This window comes from Cyprinodon variegatus, unplaced genomic scaffold (assembly GCF_000732505.1).
Source record: "Cyprinodon variegatus isolate N-32 unplaced genomic scaffold, C_variegatus-1.0 Scaffold198, whole genome shotgun sequence".
Lineage (NCBI taxonomy): Eukaryota > Metazoa > Chordata > Actinopteri > Cyprinodontiformes > Cyprinodontidae > Cyprinodon > Cyprinodon variegatus.
In genome coordinates, this window is record NW_015150651.1 from 575,430 (window position 1) to 593,789 (window position 18,360).

At 38.9% G+C, this 18,360-nt stretch overlaps 2 protein-coding genes across 5 annotated transcripts in view; one reads left to right on the forward strand and one right to left on the reverse strand.

Moving 5' to 3' along the window:
* The window catches only part of cnga2 (cyclic nucleotide gated channel alpha 2), a 10,983-nt gene extending 3,283 nt beyond the window's left edge, over window positions 1–7,700 (forward strand). The window contains exons 2-7 of the mRNA XM_015379704.1: window positions 659–768; window positions 854–964; window positions 2,368–2,544; window positions 2,783–2,890; window positions 3,016–3,122; window positions 6,059–7,700. Coding sequence (XP_015235190.1) covers window positions 668–768; window positions 854–964; window positions 2,368–2,544; window positions 2,783–2,890; window positions 3,016–3,122; window positions 6,059–7,518 — 2,064 coding nt within the window. The 5' untranslated portion in view covers window positions 659–667 and the 3' untranslated portion in view covers window positions 7,519–7,700. The remainder of the gene's footprint in view (window positions 1–658; window positions 769–853; window positions 965–2,367; window positions 2,545–2,782; window positions 2,891–3,015; window positions 3,123–6,058) is intronic.
* Window positions 7,701–14,960: 7,260 nt separating this feature from the next.
* The window catches only part of LOC107087875 (ras-related GTP-binding protein A), a 7,977-nt gene continuing 4,577 nt past the window's right edge, over window positions 14,961–18,360 (reverse strand). For all 4 annotated transcript variants that reach the window (XM_015379691.1, XM_015379692.1, XM_015379693.1 and 1 more), the window contains exons 6-10: window positions 17,984–18,079; window positions 17,784–17,906; window positions 17,606–17,697; window positions 17,407–17,522; window positions 14,961–15,437 (exon numbers count right to left, since the gene is read on the reverse strand). In XM_015379691.1, the coding sequence (XP_015235177.1) occupies window positions 15,334–15,437; window positions 17,407–17,522; window positions 17,606–17,697; window positions 17,784–17,906; window positions 17,984–18,079 (531 nt within the window). In that variant the 3' untranslated portion in view covers window positions 14,961–15,333. The remainder of the gene's footprint in view (window positions 15,438–17,406; window positions 17,523–17,605; window positions 17,698–17,783; window positions 17,907–17,983; window positions 18,080–18,360) is intronic.

An 18,360-nucleotide genomic window follows, 5' to 3' on the forward strand; every position in this document is an offset into this window, starting at 1 on the left:
TTTGTTTTCTTTTTTTTTTGTTTTCTTTTTTTTTTTTTTTTACAGCACTGGTGGTTAGTTTTTTCAAGAGTAAGAGGAAAGGGCGTTTGAGAGAAGGGGAGAGACATAAGTAGTTGTCTTCAAATTTTTGAGGTTTTTTTTTTTTGCTTCTTGTTCAAGTCTGAAACTGTGCGTCTGCATATAACTGAATACATTTGGAAACAGCAAAAACAACTTAAAATAAGCCAAAGTTAATTAATAACCAACTAAATAAAAATTAATAAAAGCAATGTAATAAACCAAATAAGATGAGCTGAGCGTTTAGCACCAAACAAATATTATATTAAAAAAAAGGTTTTAGTTTCTAAACTTTATATTTTTTCAGGAAGTTTCTGATTAGAAAATAAACTAAAACCAAAATTCAATCAGAATCCTAAATAGTGAGGTAAATCCCTCAGTCTCTGCTTTGTGTATGCTTCATCACCACGGTAACCGAGCCATCACCTGATGGATCCCGGTTAGGGACTGCAGAAGGTCTCAGGCGGCCCCTATCCCCTGACTATAAGCGGCCTTTATGCACCACAAACACTTCCCTCTCCTGCAGCAGAGAAACTCTGGCAGTGACAGCCTGGTTTAATGGCAGAAAGTGAGGCATCATCGCTACTGTTTGTCCTCACAGAACCACAGCATGACAGGCCAGGCTCCGGAGGGAGAGCGGTCCCCCCACAACCTGTCAGTGAAGACCACCTTGGAAGAAGAGATCGAGAGAGCTGATAGTAAACTAAGCAGGTAAGGAGAACCTCCTCTGATGGCCTAAGGAGGGATTGAGTTATAATAAGAGTTTGTTTTAATTTTTTTATTGCTTTGACCCCAGGGTGCCATCTGTCTGGGATGACACGTCCTCAGAGCTGCAGAGAGTCGCCACTCTGGACCCTGATGGACGCGCTTCAAGGAGTTCCTTTCAAAGGAATGGAGCCATTTCAAGGTGAAGCAATGATGTCCAAAAATTCAGATCTCCTTTATTCAGATCTCCTGTTCTGTCAGATAGCTGGTGAAGATTCTCAGTCATCCAGGTCATAGTCATACAAAAAAGGTTAAAAAAAACAATCCACTGAACTTTGTTTCTAAGTTAGAAGATGTTTCACTTCTCATCCAGGAGGCTTTTTCAACTCAAAATGTCAGAAATAACGTTGCATTCGAGTGGACAAACAAAGCCTTGTTGTGGCTTAGAAAACATGCAAATTGAACCAAAAGAACAGGTCCGCCCCTATGGAATGGGGGGTCGTTTGGCTTATTTGTAAGCCTGTAATAGCCCATACCTGACTATGTCTCTGAATGGGGGGGTCGTTAAAGGGAATTGCTGGCCTGGCTGAACAGGCGAGGTCTTCTGTTTCCATGTATGGGGAATTGTAGGTTCCACCCCCTCTGTTTAAGGTTGTTTTTTCTCTCTTAATATCGATGGCTTCCTTCACACCCCTTTCAAACCACCTGTCTTCTATTTCCAAAATGTGAACATTCTGGTCTTCAAACGAATATCCTTTATCCATAAGGTGTAGATGGACAACAGAGTCTTGTCCTGAGCAGGTCGCTCTTCTGTGTTGGGCCATGCATCTATGGAGAGGTTGTTTGGTTTCTCCAATATAAAGATCATATCATTCCTCACTCCATTAAACTGCATACACCACTCTGTTCATATTTGGTCTGGGGGTTTTGTCTTTAGGATGCACTAGTCTCTGTTTAAGGGTCTTGTTTGGTTTGAAATGTACTGGGATTTTGTGTTTGTCAGATAGGAACATCTAAAGGGTTCTTAGTCTTCATCAGACAGAAGAAACACATGATCATAATCCAGCTTCTGCACCATCTGATAAGGAGTCTAACATCTTCATTACGGGTTGTAGATTTGGACTTGAGCTTGTATCAGTTTTACTACTGAGTTTTGAATTTTGATTCCTATTTATGGATCCATAATTTGTACACATGTGTTTTTCATATTAAATAAATTAGTGATTGAGGAACAAATACAAGTTCTTGATTTGTGATTAGTTCTCATAGATTTATGATTTATATTTGTGATTCAAACTATTACATTTGAGATACATACTCATAAATTTATAGGCTTGTTCATTTTCGTTTTTTATTCATATGTTTGTTATTTATGTGATTCATAATCATACATTTGCTTTTCATACTCATGAATTTGTAAATTTTAATTGTAGTTTTGAAAAGTTATTACTTTATAGCTTTTATTCCTAACTTTTAAACTTATTCTAATCAAATTTATCAAGAAATACAGACATGTACACATGCATTTGTTATTGACAGTTATATTCCCACATACAGATAAAAGTTTGGGATGAGTTTCAGAGGGATTTTCTGTTGTGCACCCAGGTTGGTAAAGCTGGTTGTGAGGCTGAGGGAATGGGCTCACAGGAGTCTGGTGGAGGAGGAGCAGCGGCCTGACTCCTTCCTGGAGCGTTTCCGTGGCCCTGAACTGAGAACAGCCCCCAGTCGGAGCAGCATCACCCAACCGGACGCCAACGGCAACAACGCCAAGGGGATCCTGAGGTATCCCTGACTGCGAAAGGGGTTAAAATATTGAATTAGGTCAGAGAGACATCCAGTTTTATCTTCCTGTTTCTTCAGTTAAAGGTTTTGTGCCGTAGGCCAATTAATAGAAACATGTTATTTAACTGTAGATTAAAGTATTACAACAAAATCGTAAATGTATTCATTTTTTGAGATGTTCTCCTAGAATCTGCTTCTCTAAAACTTGTGTCTCTTTGTGATTATTTATTACCTCCAGGAAGAAGTGGGAACTGTTTGTTGTGTCTCCGTCTGATGACCTTTACTATCGCTGGCTGTTTTTCATCGCTGTGGCGGTGCTCTACAACTGGTTCCTTGTTGTTGCAAGGTATTATTATATTACTGTAACTATCGTTATGGTGTCTGGCCTGCAGATAGACAGTAGATGCAGCTATCTGAGAAATGCAGCCCTTTCACTGGAACACTGGATCATTTAACGGTCTCTACCTGCAGGGCGTGCTTTGACAAGCTGCAGGTGAGCAGCTATGTCTGCTGGCTGGTGCTGGACTACCTCTCTGATGCGGTCTACATTCTGGACAGTTTTGTGCGTTTAAGGACAGGTAACCCTTTAGAGATGTTAGTGTTTGTCTAGATTTAAGGTTTAAACACAAACAATTAGCTTCTTCAGTGCAGTCATTTCAGTTTTTCATTTTTAAACCAGCAGTTAAATGAGGACGTAGACACTTATGGAATTAAGATCGCATTCTTTTTTTATTATTTTTATTTCAATTAACAACTATGTGATCTACAACCAAATACGCAGAGATTAGAGAGACTAAATAAAGAAGGAAAACTAAATAACCGCTAATCCAGGTTTGCTTTCCATAGACATGGATATTTCTAGACTGCAGCATATGACTCTGTTTGGTGTGAAAGATGTTTTCTGTAAAAGAGTGAAAAAATTCACCTTTTTAACCAATTAACTCAAATAAATGTAACAAACTGAATATATCTAGATCTAGATATAAGTTTGTAAATATTTTCTGTTCACCAATGTATTGGTTTAGGTGGGAAAAAATAAGTGCGTTTTTTCCGATTAATGCTGGACAAATATGGGTAACATTTTTATAGAGTTCTTTAAATGATCTGTGAATCTGATAAAAAAAGAAAGAAGGCAGCCCTAATGAAGCAAATTCAAAGTGTTATATAGAAACTTTTACTAAGTTCAAGCTTCATGGTGTTAACGTGGAAATATAACATAAAAAATACTATAACTCTTTATACTTCAATAGATTTGGACCTTAAGCCTTCTGCAGCATTTTGTTTCTTCTTCAGCTTTTTCTACTGTTTCTTAAAATGCAGGAAATTATTTCTACTGTTGTAAAGAAAAAAAAAAAACATCCTCAGAAAATATGAAGTGAATTTTGTTCCAATGTTCTTTTTAGAGGTTTTTTTCTTAACAGATTTTATCATTTCAATTTTTTTTTCACATATTTGATATTTTTTATATTTATATATATATTTTTCTAATTTCTGTTTTTCAGATTCAGTTTTACTCTGATTTTCCCCTCTAGCCAAATACAAACCTTTGATTTTAACCAATAAAGATGTAGCTGCTGACATCCTGCTGAAGCTCTTTAGAAGCGTCTGTTACCTTGAAACACGCTTAAGTACTCTGATTATACCTAACAGCAAAACCTTAATGAGCAGCTTAAAGGTTGTTTTCAAAAAACGTATCATCTGGTTGCTGATTCTAATTTATTCAGTGTAACTGTAAACAGTTTGGATTTCTTTTTCATCATACATTTAATCAAAAAAGCATCTTTTGAACAGATACCTTGAGTTTTTATGTGATATATGACCTATGACATCACAAGAGAAAATTTTTGTTTTATTAATACTGAGAAATGTAAAACACTTTATTCGACAGCTAGATTATAGAAAATAACTTAAATGGTCAACAGACAAAGCAAATGGAAAATATCCCACAGCTGATGATTTGGTATGAAATGTCCCAGGCAGATGAACGACGACCACCTACTTTCACATCACACGTTTGCTTCAGATTATCCAGCAACTAGCATAGCAATCTGGATTTTTAAATATCTGACGAATTAAAATTCCTTGTTTGAGTAAAAAAAAGGTTCTTTCTCTGGTTAACTTCCCCATAATGTTGTTTTAAATAATTGATGCTATAGCAGCTTTTGGCCTCACAGATGAATGCTAACATTGCTAACAATGCAGCACCAACAGTTTATTTAAAAATTTGTGTCAGTTTAACCTGATCATGTTGTACTGGAGCTCTGAGCAATTGTATAAACAAAAATATTTATTATTTATAATAAAAATATGAAAAATAAAAAAAACACACATTTTGCTTCTTTCTAAGTTTAATTTTCTCTGCAGATGGAGGCTAACCTTGCCTATTCAATTGAATTTAAAAAAGCTTTATTAATCCCAAAGATAAACTAAATGTTGCAGAAACTCATTGGTTATTTTATTATCCAGGTGTTGATGCTGTAGGCAGGAAGGGTCTTCTGTAGAGGTCTGTCTTGCATTAGATCTGGAGAAGCCTCTGACTAAAGACATTCTGTTGTTGTTTAACAATCTGATGAAGATGATGATCTCTGTTATTGTTCTTTATGAAGAATTTTTCTTTGTGAAATGATCTCCAGAGGTTCTAGAGGAGTTCATAGAACAAAGCCGGCCTTCTTTATTAGCTTGTTGAGCCTTTTTAAGTCTTTAGCTGTAATACCCTAGCACACAATGGCAGAAGAGATTGCACTCTCCATGACAGATTTATAACTTATGTAGCCTCTTGCTGCAAACGCTGAAGGACCTAAGCCCCCTTAGGAAGTCCAGTGTGCTGTGTCCCTTCCTGTAGACGACTTCCATCTGTCTGATCATCCTTCTGCTTGAAGCCTGTGATCTTCTTCATCCCTGACCACATATCTCTGACATTGTTCTACTGGAGCTTGTTTTCCAGCCTCTTCCTTTATGCCTCCTTGCTTTCTATGATCTTGACCTTGAGTTTCTTCTGTATTCACCTCATTAACTCCCTCTCTAGGGTTGTTATTTCTTGTTGAGAAATTGCTTTAGATCACCTGATCCATGATTTATTAGTTAGGAAGCATTTCACTGTTCTTCTAGGTATGGTGTTATCTACACAGAAGTTTATGTAGTTAGTCACACACTCAGTCATTGCATTGATATCAATTTACCAAGATGATGTCTTACTTCTGAGATGTAGGAGTCCTTGACTCAGCAGCTGACAAACTGTTGGAACGTTGGCGATGTAGCAAAGAGTGGGACATGATTAAAACCTGTTACTGCCACAAATGCATTTGGCTGTTGCCTCTGTAGCTTAGCAACAAAATAACTGATAACATCGCATGTATCATCCGCAATGGCAGAAGCCCTCCTTTCCCTGGGACAGACTGGATTGGAGTAATCATAGATACATATTGTGTAGAACTAAACCGGAGTGCAGCACATGATAAAGGTTAGAAAGAGACAGCAGTCCTGCTAAGTTCCTTCTCCGTTTCTGTTATTTCAGGTTTTCTGGAGGAAGGCCTCCTGGTGAAGGACCACACCAAGCTAAGAGACAGCTACATCCGAACGTTGCAGTTCAAACTTGACGTTGTGTCCATCCTGCCCACTGACCTGGTGTACATCTACACCGGCATACACACTCCACAGCTCCGCTTCAATCGCCTGCTGCGCTTCCCTCGCATGTTTGAGTTCTTTGACCGAACAGAGACACGCACCAACTACCCCAACATCTTCCGCATCTGCAACCTGGTGCTCTACATCCTGATCATCATCCACTGGAACGCCTGCATCTACTACGCCATATCCAAGTCTCTGGGGTTTGGCTCAGACACTTGGGTTTTTCCAAACATCACCAAACCTGAGTTCGCCTCCTTAACAAGAAGCTATGTCTATTGCTTGTATTGGTCAACCCTCACTCTCACCACCATAGGAGAGATGCCTGCACCTGTGCGAGACGAGGAGTACTTGTTTGTGGTCTTTGACTTCCTTGTTGGAGTGTTGATCTTTGCAACCATTGTGGGAAATGTAGGCTCTATGATATCCAACATGAACGCCACACGGGCCGAGTTCCAGGCCCGAATTGATGCCATCAAGCACTACATGCACTTCCGAAAGGTCAGCAGAGAACTGGAGACGCGTGTCATCAAATGGTTTGACTACCTATGGACCAACAAGAAAGCCGTAGATGAGCAAGAGGTGCTGAAGAACCTGCCCAACAAACTGCGGGCTGAGATCGCCATCAACGTACACCTGGAGACCTTAAAGAAAGTACGCATTTTTCAAGACTGCGAGGCCGGACTACTTGTGGAGCTTGTGCTCAAACTACGGCCACAGGTTTTCAGTCCAGGGGACTACATCTGCAGGAAAGGAGACATTGGTAAGGAGATGTACATCATCAAGGAGGGGAAGCTGGCAGTTGTAGCTGACGATGGCGTCACGCAGTACGCTCTCCTTACTGCAGGAAGCTGCTTTGGTGAGATCAGCATTTTGAACATAAAAGGTAGTAAGATGGGGAATCGAAGGACAGCCAACATCCGAAGTTTAGGATACTCTGACCTTTTCTGCCTCTCTAAGGATGACTTGATGGAGGCGGTGACTGAGTATCCAGATGCTAAAACCGTGCTTGAGGACAGGGGTAGGGAGATCCTGAAGAAGGAGGGGCTTCTGGATGAGAACGCAGAGGGGGGTGGGCTACAGAAGGAGGACACAGAGGAGAAGGTGGAGAGGCTGGAGTCCTCCCTAGACACCCTTCAGACTCGCTTCGCCCGTCTGCTGAATGAATACACAGACACTCAGCAGCGGCTAAAGCAGCGGATCACTCTGCTGGAGCGGCAGCTGAACAGAACCGACTGCGGGGCGGAGGCGAACAATGACACAGCCCCCAGCACACAAACAGCCAGTGACGATGACCCTGGCGGTCCAAATGGGTCCCTGGACAGAAACAACCGAACATTACAACCTTGATTGTTTAAACAACTCTCCTCTACTACCCTCACCTATGCAGGGTCACTTCAAACCCAGTACAAAAGCTCACATGACCAATGAAAATGTTGTTGCTAACGTCCAGCAGACCAATAGAAATGCATCTTTGCTCCTTCCTCCAGAGGAAATCCCACCCAGAAGTGATAAGAATGGGGTCTGTAGAACACAAGCTGAACAGATTACAATTAGTAGAAATATAAAAAATAAATAAAAACTGGAAAAAATAAAATCTGTAAAGAAATTTTTAAAAATATATTTTAAAAAATCAAATTAATAGATAATTAATTTGATATTTGATATTAATAGATAAATCTGAGATAACAGAAGTTGATCTCAAAACGTTTTTTTAATTGGAAATGTATTTAAAGTATATTTCTGATTTTTTTTGTCAGATTTTTTGTTTGGAATAATAATGCAACAATTTTCACTCAAAAAAAATTTTTTTTTTCCTTAAAAATTCAGAAGAATTATTTTAAGTGTCTTCTGTCCTATTGGTGAGGTCCAACTGAGCATGCGCAGTATTAATGTCGTCCCTAGCATGTTTCTGATTGGCGATATGTGGACAGCTAGCCAGTCGTCGCAGTGTTGCTGTTTTATTTATAGTGTAAAGAAATGAAAAAAAGAATACCCAATATGATGGCCCACCAGACTCAGATGAATATTTGTGACAAAGCTGATTTTAGGTTTCAGCTAAAATGAAGTTCAATAAATATTGCAGATTAAATGTCAACAAGGCAGAGAAAACAGACTGGAAAACCTGAACCTAATGAATAAAGTGTCAGTTTAAAGGGACTCTGAGGTTTCTTTTAATCCATCAGAGGATCGCCTGAGAACTTCGTCTTCGTTTGCATCAGCAGAGACGTTCAGCTCCCTCCTCATGTCATCTGTTGTTCTGCTCCCGTTCAAATGAACTCCTGCTGCTCCTCCAGGGAACCAGCGGGTCTAAAGAGATGCGGTGCTTGGCGACTGGATGTCATACAAACAACTCGCTTCTTTCAAAGAAACCAACTAAACTCACAGCTGTCAGCGTTTTCATGCCAAGACATAAAGAAAAAAGCAAAGTGTTGTTCCTTCCCTTTCAGTTTAGAACTTTAACCAACATCTAGAACATTCATAACCCAACAGAGTCCACCCAGTTGGACTGTTCCAGAGTGACACAGGGTGGAGGGATCAGGGGCAGAGCTAGACGGTGACCCCGCTGAGATCTGATTGGCCTCCTCAGATGTTTGATATGTCAGAAAACCAGATCATTTCAGTAGAGTATAGGAAAAGAACAGGAATTTAATAAACATTTTACTCACAAAAAAATAAAGTTAGCTAAATGTACCTTTAAGTAAAACATACTTTTCTGAAAGCAGAAAAAATGCTTTGTTTCATGAAAAATCAGCCACAAACTGTTAATCAATAACTAACAGTTGCAGTAAAAGAGAGGAGGGTTAAAAATCTTTTACGCCAACATTGGTTTTTATGGTAAATTGATAAAAGGCCTGAAGTTATTAATCCTTTGTTTTTCTTCTGTTTTTAATATTAATCCATTCATAAACACATTCACTCACTGATTCCAAAAAAGTTGCAAACAAACCACTGGACTTTGTTTTCCAAGTTTGAAGACATTTCGCTTCCCATCCAGGAAGCTTTCTCAATTCAAAATGTCTGAATTAGTGTTGAGTTCCAAGTTTTACAGAGTAGCCCAACAAAAGCCTTATTATGGCCTAGAAAACATGCAAATTGAACCGAAAGCAGGTCCACCCCTTAGTGATGGGGAGTCATTAGGGTTTTTGTTGGCCTGGCTGACCAGGCTAGATGTCTTGGTCCCCTGCATGGCGATGAGGATTGAGATGATAGTATGAAGGAATCATCTCTATTGCACGCGTTTGATGCACAGTTATTAACACGGACGTGACACTGACTGCTGCTGCATAACGTGAATTGTACATCTTGACACATAGCCGTCACAGTCAATTGAATGGCTTCCAAAGCCTTCACACTAGGTTACAAGCATCACCAGCGCCACTTACCACATCAGTAGGGTTGCCAGAAGTCACTGACTCACGTTTTTGAGCCCAAAAAATGTTCATAAACCGCCTGATTATATGAAATCTCGCCCAATTTGAACTTAAGTCTAATGATCTCTTAGGCCATAAATCTAAAGCCATCCTAAACAGCCAGATTGAGAAGCATCCCAACCTGGCAACAATGCATGTAAGACAGGAAACGTTAGCCTTTAGATGGAAAACCCCAATCTTGCACTGCAACATCTTTCTGCAAAATATTGTAACATAAATTCGCCAAATATAAGAGGAACATCGCAGTTTGGTTTAAAGAAAGCATTTTGCTTTTATTGTAATTAAGTGTGTTGCAAGTATTTTAAAGTTTGAAGAAATTGAAAATTACACCATATGCCAACCGTCACAAGGATGTGCATGACAAGGAAGGGCTATATATTCTGCATGCATCATTTAGGTAGTTAACATTGTATTACTTCTTGAGCTCATTGAGTTATTTACTGTCACAGGTAGGTGCTTTGGCCAGAGAGGAAGTGTTTGGGCTGGTATGATTTAAGGAGGGCCGGTCCTCACACGCTTCATTTAGGACCGGCCCACCGGGCAAATGACCGGTATCACAGATTACCAGTCAGAGCCTGGATGGACAGCAGAGTCTTGTCCTGATGACGTTGCTCTTCTGTGTTGGGCCATGTATCTGTGGAGAGGTTGTTTGATTTCTCCAATATAAAGATCAGAGCATTCCTCACTGCATTGAACTGCATACACCACTCCACTCAGCTTAGGTCAGGGGGTTTTGTCTTTAGGATGCACTAGTTTCTGTTGATGGGTCTCGTTTGGTTTGAAATGTATTGGGATTTTGTGTTTGGATAAAATCCTCTAGAGTTTTTCAGAGACTCCAGCAACATATGGGGTGTTTTTGTGTTTAATCTTCTCACCGTTATGTTCTGCGTCTTTTGGATTTCCTTGCTGATTTGTTTCTGTTCTTTGCGTTTTCCTTCTGTTTCAGTAGGGACATGCTCAGCCCAGTGTTGTAAGGTTCCGATGACTGAAAGTTTGTATTCCAGTGGGTGGTGTGAGTCAAAAAGAAGATATTTGTCTGTGTGAGTGGGTTTCCTATACACTTCAATGTTGAGGTTTCCATCTCCTTCCACGCTCACCAAACAGTCCAGAAAAGGATAGCTTGTTGTTGTTGGCATCCTCTCTGGTGAATTTGATGTTGTGGTCAACCGAGTTGATGTGTTTTGTGAAAGCTTCCACTTCTTTCAGCTGGATTTTGAAGAATGTGTCATCCACATCTCTAAACCAATGGCTTGGTGGTGTTCCTCTGAAGGTGTCCAAGGTGACACTGGAGATCCCATGGCACAACCATGCGTCTGTCTGTAAAAATGATCCTTGAAAAACTGTTCATTCACTGACATTTGCCAAGCTGAATTTTAGATTTTTGTGTCTCTTACAAATTACAAACACAGATCTTATCCCCTGTGCTCCTCACATGTACCTAATTATATTTGTTTTAAAACCCCTTTAGCAAAAGTTTCGGAAACAAACTCAAACTTGTGTCTGTGGAGCCCCTTGAGATAGCCTCACCCCCCTCTCCCCAAAGAAACAGTCTAGCTCCACCACTGGGTGAAGGAAGAAAAATACTGTGGGAATATTTGCAGGGAAGCTGGTCAGAGTTGGTGAAGAGAAAAAAAAAGCTTTTAATCTGCAATAAAATAGAAAATATTTCCCAAAAAATGTGTGTTTTTGCCCTAAATTAGAGTAGATTAGTAAGATTATCTGAAAAAAGAGCTGATATGTTTGGCATTGAAATATGATTATTAGTTACTAAGCACTTAAAAGGAGTACATTTTCTGATTTTAAACCTAAAACAACTTATTCTACTAAAAAAAGGGGAAATAGACATATTCCAAGAAAAAATGAGTCCCAAAGGGAAAATGACGTCCCACTGAAAACGATGTTTATTTTAACTTCCACCTCATGAATATGCATTAACCTGTTTAATAAAACCCAATGAAATTTGTTCATCTTTGTGCTTTTAGAATATTTTCAGTGGTGATTAAAAAAATTTTGACAACAGAAATAGGCAGTGATCAGGAAAAGGTTGCATATCGATGATCTGCAAAGCTTTGTATTCTTTAAACTCTGATCCACCGTCTGAGCCTTTCAGAAGGTCCTGCACTAACTTTCATCCCGGGGTTGTGAGGAAAGGGTCTCTGAAGTGAAAGGCTGGTTTGCATTCCAGGACACACATGAGTGCTGTTGATAAGAGGAGCTGGAACAATGAAGAGGCGGGAGCCATTCAAGCCATTTCCTCCAAAAAAAAGGAACTGATGATATCGAGCATCTTGAATCAATCTTCTCTCCACCAAAGCAGGATAATTAAATGTTCTGTTGAAAGGTTTCATTATGAGCCCAAATCTATAGACGCTGCAAATAAAGATTCAAAATAAGTTACTTTTTCCTAAACTCTGCTTATTTGCCTTTAATTGGAGCAGGTAAATAATATGATATGCCAATAAAATGTGTATTTTTGCCCTCAAAATAAGATAATTAGATATTATTTTCTAGAAATAAAATAATGGAGATGTGTTTTTGTTTTTTTTCTTATTTAAAAAAAAAAACACCTTTTTATTTGAAAAGTTGTCATACTTGCTTAAATCAATGGAGAATAAATAGACTTCCTTCTATTTGGATTTTCGCAATGCATGTATGACCTTCACCATTTCTAAAACACAAAAGATGTATATTTTCTGTCTTATGTGTTTCGTCATCATCCATAACACAACATTGTAAATAGTTGATTTTCCTAAAATAAATGTTAAACCTCAATGGGATGTCTTACTTGTGTAAAAGTTCCCATTTAATTTTCACATTTTTCAGAGAAAACTGGTTAAAATTTATCAAACATTTTCTCTCTTAATTAAAGACATGGTCTTTGTAAACTGACCAGGGAATTATTGATGTTTATTACTTCAGTGAAAGTAAAACTTAAGCTTTTTACTCCAGTAAAAGCGTAAAAGTACTGTTTTTAAAACTACTTAAAGTATAAAAGTAAAAGCAATGCAGGAAAAAATGATAAGGAAAGAAGCTTTACTGCACTACCCTATTACAGGAACATTTTTAACTTCCTTAGACTACATTTTCTTAGTTTTATAACTAATGGTAACAGGGTCAAATTTAACTTTGCATCATCTTGAACAACTATTTATTTGGTGAACAGCAAGTTGGGGCAGCACTGAGTCCAACCACAAGAAGTTGTCTGGATGCAACTATTTTTATGTTTTTTATTCTTTTGAAATACCCATAATGAAAATAAGCTTAAATGAAACAAAACTAGCAACTTTATTTTTAAAATGTAAGGAATAGAAATAAAAAGTTGTCTAAAAGATGATTACTCCAGTAAAATATCGATAGCCAACATTTCTACTTAAGTAACAAAGTATTTCTACTTTGTTACCTGATGCCTCTGCAACTGAAGGAATTTTTTGATGCAGCTCCAATTCAGAATAATATGTTTTAATTAAGTATTTGGTGTTTTCTTTATGGCTCAGTCTTTTAAGGGTAAGCAACCATTTTCAACCAGATTTCTTCATGTTTTTATTCACCTGTTTTTCTCTATTCATCATATTATTCCTTGTTAAATCATCAAATAGTTTTAAATCAGCTCTCTGATGACCTCACCTGGTTAAAAAAAGACCTCTGGGATCAAACGGGTCCAGCAGACACCAACTCTAATATGGTGGACAGGGGAGCACAGCAGAAGATAGTGACAGGAGCTGAGAGGGTGCTAGGAGTGTCCCCTCCTGAAATGCTGACAAAAGCAGAACCCGAGAGCTGCTACAGTCCTGAGGCATCTACTGCTGAAGGATCATATTTGATAAGAGAAACTAAAAGTACTGCAGGAGGCGCTCAGGGCATCTAAGAGATGGAAAATGGACCAAACCCCAACCAGTTCTAGTTCTACACTGACTTTATCCAAATAAGAGGTTCTTCGGGTCCAAGGCTTGAAAATAAAGTTACTTTAACATTGATCAAGGGTTTGGACTCTGTTTGAACTCGAAGCTAAATAGACAGCAGAAGTACAAAGCTGAAAAGGGAAAAATGATTTCACCTCCACAGCAACACTGAACCAGAAGCACGATAGTAATAGAGCGGGTTTGTATTAGGAGCTTCTATAAACACATCAGGCTTTCTACTTCTTCAGGTGAATAAATATATCTGTAGTTAACAGGCAGACCATCACAGCTTCAAGCATTTGGTTTAATTATGCCTTCTTTGTTTATTAGAAGGTCCTGTTTTATTTTAAATAAAATATTGAATATTTCATTTTAAAAAAAGTCTCAGAGTCAAAGCAGAGAAGATGGTGATCACCGCAAGAACCGATCAAAAAATAAGTAAAGATTTCCTTAGGGAAGTGTTTTGACCATGAAAATGCTCTTAAAATATGTCACATGGTGCTGCTAAGGTGTTGAGGTAGAGCTTTTGACCCATATGCCAGCTGTAACAGGTCCGAGTCCCGGTCATCCTGACCTTTGCCAAATGTCTCTCCCTGCTCTTCTAACCCACTTTCCAGTCGGCAGGCTTTGAAGAATAACAAAAATAAAGGCCAATAGAACCTTAAATGAAAGAAATGAAATATAATAATATAATATATATATATATATATATATATATCAAATGAGATGAAGTTTGTTTTCTTATTCTAAACCTAAATCAATATCATATATGACAAATTGTCTCACTAATCACATGAAATCAAGGTAGTTCTGGAGAAAGGGAAAAAATGTTTATGGATTTTTTTTCTATTTTTGGTCATAAATGAAAACATTCTTAGCGATTAAGTTTCATTCTCACGTCTTAATTATTCTTCATGAAATATTTAATCCGATTTTAATCTCAATTTACCAGTCATTGGGTGAGAGGGGCTTAGTTCAGGTTCCAGTGTAACAATAGGATTGGATTTCTTATTTAAAATCTTCTCAAACTAGATGATTTATCCTCCTGTTTTTTTCCATTTAGTTCCAGCTTTCATGTCTTTATCAGATTATGAAGGAAGGAGCTAGAGAAAGTCAGGAGCAGAAAGTAAAGATACGCTGAAGCACTGATATAAAACTGCTCCCAGTATTTCCATGTTTCATTCATTAGAAACTGGCTCTGTGCCTTTAAACGGTGGTTCCATCTGAAGAAACACCGAGTCACCTCTAGGTGGACCATCCAGGTCCAGGGAGTTACAAATCCAGCCCAGGTTTCCTTCCTGCTCACTTAACTAGATGATTTTAATAAAACCTCCTGGAGCTGCACATGCAAACAGTTGGAGCTGATCTCTGTACAGGATTTCTACTTCCTGGACCTGGATTTTCCACCTCTGCAAACAAACAAACATCCCACAGAATAAAAACCAGTCGTACACAAACACAGGTTTGTAAATAGATCTATATTTGAGGTGACAATTTAAAAACGGCAGCTGAAAATGGAACGGCGCCACAGGAGCGCGCCGCCCAAACTACAGAAATCCAATGGATACAACAGTGTGAAAAGAAAGGCAGCCGTCTCAGCGAACACATCGTTTAAACTGCTGGACCAAGCTGGAATCATCCAGAACGTGGAACCAGTTCCTCTGATCCCTGTAGAAACCAAAAACAATACTGCCCCCCCAAAAATATCTATTGATTGAACGTAGAGAAAGAGCAGAAACGATGCAGAGCTGTACAGATCTAGATAGATCAAAGCGTGGAGGCTGCGCCATGCTGTCTGCGCTCTGTGATTGGCTGAAGGTTTCCTCTAGGAATTAACGCATCCTCATGTGCAGGCTGTGTTTGGGCCCGTCCACCCGCTCCAGCTTCTCAAAGTGTTTCCTGGCGTTACGGATGTTGATGAGAGTCGCTGCAGAAGCTGGTGAAGATAAAAAAAAATTAACATTAAATCAGAAAACATCAGATCTTTGAAACCATCAAAGAACTTCTTCCTGATGACCAAACTGATTTTCTTCATTCTAGCTGGAGGAAGAGTGGTAATTTAACTCAGGTCTGTGCTTTGACTAGGCCATTCTGAGCAATTTGCTCTGATGAAGGTGAACCGCTGACTTTCATTCGTCGTCTCTCACTAACCTTCCCTTTGGCTGCTGAAGGAAAGCGTGCCTAAAGTGTCATTTACTGGGACGTGTGGCGTCCGTTTTTTCCACCACATTTGTCGCCAGAAATGATGAAACCGCCAGGATGACAAAGACGTTTGTTCGTGTTTTAGGAAGCAGATCACAGATATGAGTCGTTCTAGGCTCTTATAAACAAACCCAGAACAAACATGGTGGAAGTCAGTAACATCTCTGTTCATCGGAGATCAGTAGAGCTTCACATATTTTACTCCTCTTATTAAATTATCCTAATAGTTTCCTCTTTTTTATATTTTATAAATATGTTTAATGATATGTAAGAAAACTGTTTTTGTTAATTCTGTCAATCTAATAAAACTGGAATAAATACTTTTTAAAAATTGACTACTTTCTTAATTCAGCATGTTTTAAAAACATACGCAGCCCTCCATGTTATGAAATGATCCTCCTGATAAAAAATAAAATGGCCTCTTATTAATTAACTTGAGATTAATTCATTAATCGCCAACTTTCACCCCCAGTCCCGGACTGATTGTTTGCCATTATAAAAGCCAAGGGCGGTGTTATTTAACACTAGAAGTGTGAGTTAAAACGCTCTTCTTAAAATAAATTTTAAATTTAAGGGATGGACACATTTCTCAAGAAAGGTCAAATTTTAAGTTTCCAAACTCTGCAGTGAGAGTTCGATTTGGGAAAAAAAAAAAATAAAAAAATGATGATTTTTATCTTCAAGTACAGGACGACTATTTAAAAGAGATAAGCCCAGTCCCTCCAGGTAACGAAATCAGCACAAGTGATGCATATAAAACCAAAAGTAATAAAGTTATAATCAAAACTGTATAAAGGATTAATAGTTAATAGGAAAACCTTAACGGCGTATAATAGGGACATATGGGTGAAGGAACTATAGGAGGGCATAAATGATGACATGAGGGAATCCATCTGTAAATCCCAGGTTAACCCTACTAGTTCTAGGAATTGGCAAAGTTACTGTTGGATAAATTTAGTCTGGTTCTTTATTACTCCAGAGATAAAAACTGCATCCCTGTCTTTAATCTAACCCTGATGGAGACTGTGAGGAGAACAGGATGGTGGTCATGCACATTTCTTCTGGCAGTGCAGCAATTTGTCCCAAATTTGGGAAAATGTTGGGAAAAGAATTTAGAAGATACTGGGATACAGCCTCCGAATAGGTAATGTAATGGGAGCAGAGATTCAGAAAAAAGATCTTTATTTATTTTAAATTCTGTTGGCAACAGCAGATGGTCCAAACAGGAACCCCTACAGGTAAAAACTGGATGGATGCTGTAGAAGAAATTCACCAAAATTGTTCTGTTTGATATTATTTGCACCTTTTGAAAAAGAATAAAATTCAAGTAAAAAAAACAAACAACTATTTTCATTTTGTCATGATTCTATCATTTTTTTCCCTAATCTTGAGCTTAAGAAGAGGATTTTAATGACGACCACCATATTTGTTACGGATTTGATTCGTTTCTTAAAACCAGGAAGAATGATTGTAGTTTGGGTTCGCGTCTCATATCTATTTCTATTTCAACAAAATAAAACTGAAGGAACATCCCCAGAGACTGTGGATTAGATGGTTTTAATCACATTCCTCCACCTGAGCCGTGGGGCTGCAGCTCCTCCAGGGTCACCCTTTCTTCTTAAAAACCAGGCCTGCTCTTCCTCTCACTTCAGTTTGATCTCTAACGTCAGTGGAATAAACTGAAGCACATCCACACTACTCACGGATAGAGGGGTCCGACATGATCACCATGACGTAAGTGTTGGAGGTGAAGACGTCAATAAAGGCGGCGAAGTTGGAGTTTCTAACTTCCATACTTTGGAAGGAAGCAGCCAGTTTACTGGAATCACAGGACAGATATGAAATCACAGAGATCCGGGGAGGTAGAAAACGTTTGACAGATCCGTTTCCAGGTCAACTCACCTACAGCTGAGCTTGAACTGTTTGATGATGTTACTGATCTTCTCGAACCTGTGAGCGTCACGCTGCTCTTTGCACTGGTAATGGGAGATCACCTGCAGGAGCAGATCGCACAGCGCCATCAGAACATTTTACCTTCCACAGTCCTGATCTAATGGAATGAGGTGGCGCTGTCTCTCACCAGGAAGGTGGCTCTCTCAAAGAGAAGGACTTCATCTGCTTCTATGATCTGTGCAAAATTTCTCAGGTTGGTCTCCAGCTGCTGGACGTTTGGGATGAGCTGATAAACTATGCTGGACCAGGCCTGCAAAGACACCAGAACCAGGTGTTTACAAACAGAGCCTGATTTACTGTTTGAATAAACCTGCTGGGTTGACTTACCTTGTACAAGGTTTCGTCCCAGATTGACGTCCTGAAGCACGTGCAAGCTAAAGGTCTGGATAGCCTCTTCAGATCTTCTTCACGCTCCTTAAAGATCTGAAAAAGCAGAGAGGATGCAATTCCTTTAGAAACCAGACCGTTAACAAAAACCTTGATCTGAACAACACTTCACGGGTTTAAAAAAAAAAAAAAAAAAAAAGCAGAAGATTTCTTGTGAAGTCAGCATAAGCTTTCAAGATTGAGTATACTGAAATGGTCTCATTCAAGCAGAACAAAAGCCATAAACAAACAGCCTGAGATGAAACTCAGGAGCTCCATGTATTAGAGTGGCCTAGTCAAAGTCCACACCTATTGAAAGTATCAGAAACTGCAGATCA